Source organism: Elephantulus edwardii, unplaced genomic scaffold, assembly GCF_000299155.1.
Source record: "Elephantulus edwardii isolate Elephantulus edwardi_28Jun2011 unplaced genomic scaffold, EleEdw1.0 scaffold00210, whole genome shotgun sequence".
Lineage (NCBI taxonomy): Eukaryota > Metazoa > Chordata > Mammalia > Macroscelidea > Macroscelididae > Elephantulus > Elephantulus edwardii.
The window spans coordinates 890753-895805 of record NW_006399960.1 but is presented as its reverse complement, the minus strand read 5'-3'; the positions used below and the strand labels follow the sequence as shown (position 1 = coordinate 895805).

Genomic DNA, 5053 nt, shown 5'->3' with positions numbered 1-5053 from the left:
TGGAACTTGAAATGGTCTTTTTATTATTACTACTGTGATTTTAATGAAAGTTTACAGAAAATTTGCATTTCCATTTATTCACTGTTGCATAGTTTTCTCCCTACTACTCAGTTTACTTTTAAAAAATATTTAGTCATTGTTGCACAGTTTCCTCCTTTCCACCCACCCCAGTCCACTTTGCTATGCACCTCTTATTCTGGACTATTGTCGTGCAAGTAATTCCTAATCATATATTCATTTTAAACAGTTCTTTTCCTCATCTGTTTCAATGCAGTGTTCATTATTTATCCCCTCTTTTTGTAGTTTCCCCCAAACCCGTATTGTAATGAAAACAAACATTGTCTTAGTTATCTAATGGTGCTACAACAGACATCACAAGCAGATGGCTTTAACAGATAAATTTATTCTCAAAAAAATGGTCTTTTTGACTATGAATACAATCCCATTCTTCCTCACTTCTCCATTCCTGGCATAGTTACAGAAAGATTACTTCAAAGGTTTTGGTGGCACATACAGTATTGACAAGGACAAAATGGACAAAAGTGCCCTTGGCTTTGAGTACCAAGACATGTGATTGTCTGATTAAAAATGACCAATGCCAGTCCATCTCAGCTTGCCTAGAAATGTTGATTTTGATGTGTTCCATTTCATTCTTGACAACTCCCAATATTCCTAAATTCATACTTTATACATTCTACATTACAATTATTAATGGATACTTGCGGCTGTGCCTTCTCATTTTTTTAAGTCTTCCAATCTGATGCCTCTACCTCCAGTAGTCTTCAGTAAGCATTGGATTAAATATTGAGACTTTGAAATTCTGCACAGGGGAAAAATCTGATCATAAATTAAGAGTTCTGGAAATACAGTTTATTGACTAAACACTATAAAATAATGATCTCTTCTTTCAGCTGCACACTGACATAAGATATCATCTCTGTTGTTTCTGTTACTTTTGTTAATTAGAAATTGTAGTCTCTTGAACAATCATTTAATGAATGTCTGCTGTATACAAGATTTTATATTAAGTATTAGGAATATGTAATTACAGAGATGAACAAAATTACCAAATCCTTCATTTATTGAGCATATGGTATTGTGGGTCACATTATTTAGGGAGCTCTTGTGACTTAGTAGTAAGAAATTGTGCTGCCAACACAAAGGTACATGTTCCCCATAGGCGAAATATGGGCAGTCTCCTCCTATGTTATTTATTGCCTCTGAAAACTCACTGTAGGGTTTCTCTCCCCTCCCCACTCTGTGTGTGTAGGAAGTCTACCATGAAAAAACCATGTAACAGTTTGGTTTTAGCTGAAAACTATAAAAACCCCATTTGTGTTTTAAGTCAATGTCAATTTTTCTGTGACCTTATGCCTACAGGTTGCATGTGGTGGATGCCACATGCTGGTGTTTGCTATTCCGCGACCTAATGTGTCACAAGAATCTGGCCTAGGTGAAATAAAGGATTCCTGCTTACCTTCTCCAGCTTTGGCCATAATTGATGTCGCCTCAGGAAGTGGGCTGCAGAGAACATTATCTGCCCGAGATAGGCGAAGAGAGAGGGTATTGCAATGGTCTTTTCTATCTAAATGCATTTTCACTAGTGTTTGAAAGAAAAAACCTGTTTTATTTTAAATCTATTTTTTAGACCAATTTAGCAAATAATATAAGAGTTGAGGACTCCACAGGTTTAAGTCAACTCAGAATTAACCTGTTCAACATACAAATGAGAAACTTTAAATTACGAATAGTCTTTGTTTATAAATGGATATGCTTGTCTTACCACTTCAGATTGAATGTTATTTTTCCCAGTGGTGTGTGATTTGACTTTAAGCCACATGCTTGTATGCTTTATTTACACCTTATGGCCACAGAAGGTTTGTAATTTCTAACCAATGAAACATAAAAACCAGAGAAATGAGGGCTTCAATTAAAGAGAAAGAGTAAATTTAGAAATTTCTTTCTGTGCTTTAAAACTATTCCAAAAACATGAATTGATTTTAAAAAATAATCAAATAATTTTAAAAGGAGCTATTGCTATTTAAAAATTACTCTGTGTTCTAAAATGTACTCCTGTTGTATAAAAAAATGGTAAACTTTGCCTTTCTGTTACATAAAACTATATACAGAAAGACTGTATTGAAATAGATGAGGGAAAGATCTGCTTAAAATGAATATGTGATTAGATATTATTTGCATGACAGTAGTCCACAATAAGAGCTGCATAATAAAGTGGACTGGGGTGGAGGTGGGAAATTGTACAACAATGAAAGAATTTTTTCTTTTCAAAGACAAAAGCAAAGTGTGGGGGCAGGGAAGAAAATGTGCAACAGTGAATGAATGGAAATCCAAGTTCTCTATAAACTTGCATTAAAATCTCAATTAAAAATAATATATACGGAAAGACTGAGGAGTGACCTGTCAGTGTTTCCTGTTACTGTTGTTGTGTGCTTATATTTTTTAACTAATTTTTGTTTCTTAGGGAGGGTGGAGAAAACAAACAGACTTTTTGCCCCATAATGTGAAAAGCAGGTTTCCAAATTGACACTTTTGAGCCACTCAGATATAAAAGTTACAGAACATTTTTGAGACCCTAGGGATTATTAAATGAATATTGTGGAACATTGACAGATTGGTTTTGCTTCCTCTTAAATATTTTTGCAACATCCAAGGATTATATGGCAGTGTTAAATGCATAAAATAATTTAACAGCTTTTTTTAACCTATTTGCTTTCAAGGAAAAATCTCCAGATTCTGCCGTAATGATGCCTGTGCTACCAGTTGAAGGGACTCCTGTATCGGCTGATACCTTTTCTGTCATTTCTGTCCCTTGCCAATTACCTACAAGTGATCTACCAGAGAGACCCTTGTCTAGAAAGGAGAGCCCTGTGGACCAGCTAGAAGCAGGTAATATTTAATACACTGTCAGCTCTATGGGAAAATAAAAAAGCAAAAATAAAAAAATCTTTGCTTTTTTAGTATTTTTTCCCATTCACATTGTTTTTCTTAGGATCATTCCTATAATCATGTCTTACAAAATTAACCACCATTGTTCTATGCCCACTATTACACTGTCTTTTCAGATCCTCCCTGGATCTTTTCCAATTCCTTCACCCCTTCCCTCCACCCACCAAACTCTGCGGCCTCATGAATCCCTCCCTCTTCCACCCTCAGCCTCTCTATCCCTCACTTCCCTCTTTAGATAGCCATACACTTAGTAGTTATCCTTCTGCTTTTACAATGGTCTTTTGCAGTATTTGTCCTTATGAGGTTGAGTTTACTCAGCATAATGCTCTCTAGCCTCTCCCTTATTGTTGTTGTTGTTGTTGTTATGTGCCATTGATTTGCTTGCGACTCATAGCAACCCTATGTATAAGAGCCCTGAATGCTGTTCTATCCTTACCAACCTCACCATCTCAAACACACTCATTCCCACCACCCCAGTCACAGAATTGATCCATCTCATCAAGGGTCTTCCTCTCCTGTGCCGTCCCTCCAGTCTCCCAAACATGATGTCCCTCTCCAAGGACCAGTCCCTCCTTGCAACATGCCCAAAGTATATTAGACTAAGCTTCAGAATCTTTGACTCCAAGGAGCATTCCAGCTTCATCCTCTCCAGTACAAACCTGTTTGTTCTCCTAGCAGTCCATGGTATAGTCAACACTCTTCTCCAGCACCACAGCTTAAAGGCATCAATCCTCTTTCTATCATCCCTATTCACTGTCCAACTCTACGATGCATAGCACGTAATTGCGAAGACTATAGCCTGGATCAGGCACACGTTAGTCTCCAGCCTGACATCGTTTCTCTTCAGTACTCTTGAGAGGTCCCTCACAGCTGACTTTCCCAATACAATTTGTCTCCTGATTTCCTGGCTGCTGTTACCAAGCGTGTTAACTGTGGAACCAAGTAAACTAAAACTGCTATCTCAATCTCTTCACCATCCATACTGATGCTGCTAATAGTCCCAGTGATAAGAATCTTTGTTTTCTTGATGTTGAGGTTTCAGTCTCCCTTATTATATAGAAATTTTTAAAATCATTACTCTTGAGTGCTGGATAGTAATATATTGTGTGAATGTACAATTTATTTGTTGTATTATTTATTTGTTGGTGGATATTTGGGCTTTTTCCATGTTCTTGCTATTGTGAATAATGCTGCTATGAACATTGGTGTACAAATCTCCGTTTGTGTCTCACTTCTGTTTTCCTTAGGATATATTCCTAGCAGTGGGACAGCTGGATAATATGGAATCTCTATGTTTAGCTTTTTGAGGCAGCACCAAGCTGCCTTCCAAAGTGGTTGTACTATTTTACAGTCCCACCAACAGTGTATGAGAGTTCCAATCTCTCCACATTCTCTCCAATATTTATTGCTTACTGCTCTATTGAACTTTGCTACTGCTACTGGGATGAGATGATACCTCATTGTGGTTTTGATTTGCATCTCTTTAATTGCCAGTGATTCTGAGCATTTCTTCATGTGTCTATTGGCCATCTGAATGTCATCCTCTGTGAAAAGTCTTTCCATATTTTTTGTTCAATTTTTGTAATTGGGTTATCATTCTTTTTCTTGTAGAGGCCCTGTAGGATTTTGCAAACTTTGGTTAGGAGACCCTTGTCTCATAATGAAAAGTCTAGTTCATTCTTGTTATCATATTTATCTTTAGGTGTTACTTGGCTTAATGGTAGAGTTGTGTGCCAACTCAAAGGCACATAATTTTAATCCACCAGCTGCTCCATGGAAAAAAGGTGAACAATCTCCTCTCGTTTGATTTACTGCCTCTCAAAACCCTCTGTAAAAGCTGGCTATGAGTTAGTTCTAACTTGAAGGTACATAACAAGAACAATGAACTTGAATCTTACTATTCTGACAAGTCAAGTACATTGTTGTTGTTGTTATGTGCCGTCGAGTCGCTTGCGACTCATAGCGACCCTATGTACAACATCCCTAAACTCTGCTCTGTCCTGTGCCAATCGTGCCGTCTCCGATACACCCATCTCCATTACCCCAGTCACTGAATCAGTCGACCTCATAGGGGGCCTTCCCCTTC

General features: G+C 37.4%; 1 protein-coding gene across 1 annotated transcript in view; it reads left to right on the top strand.

The window, feature by feature from the left end:
• The window catches only part of RPGR (retinitis pigmentosa GTPase regulator), a 61941-nt gene that overhangs the window by 47292 nt on the left and 9596 nt on the right, over window positions 1–5053 (top strand). The window contains 2 exon segments of the mRNA XM_006903744.1: window positions 1346–1563; window positions 2739–2907. Of these exon segments, the coding sequence (XP_006903806.1) occupies window positions 1346–1563; window positions 2739–2907 (387 nt within the window).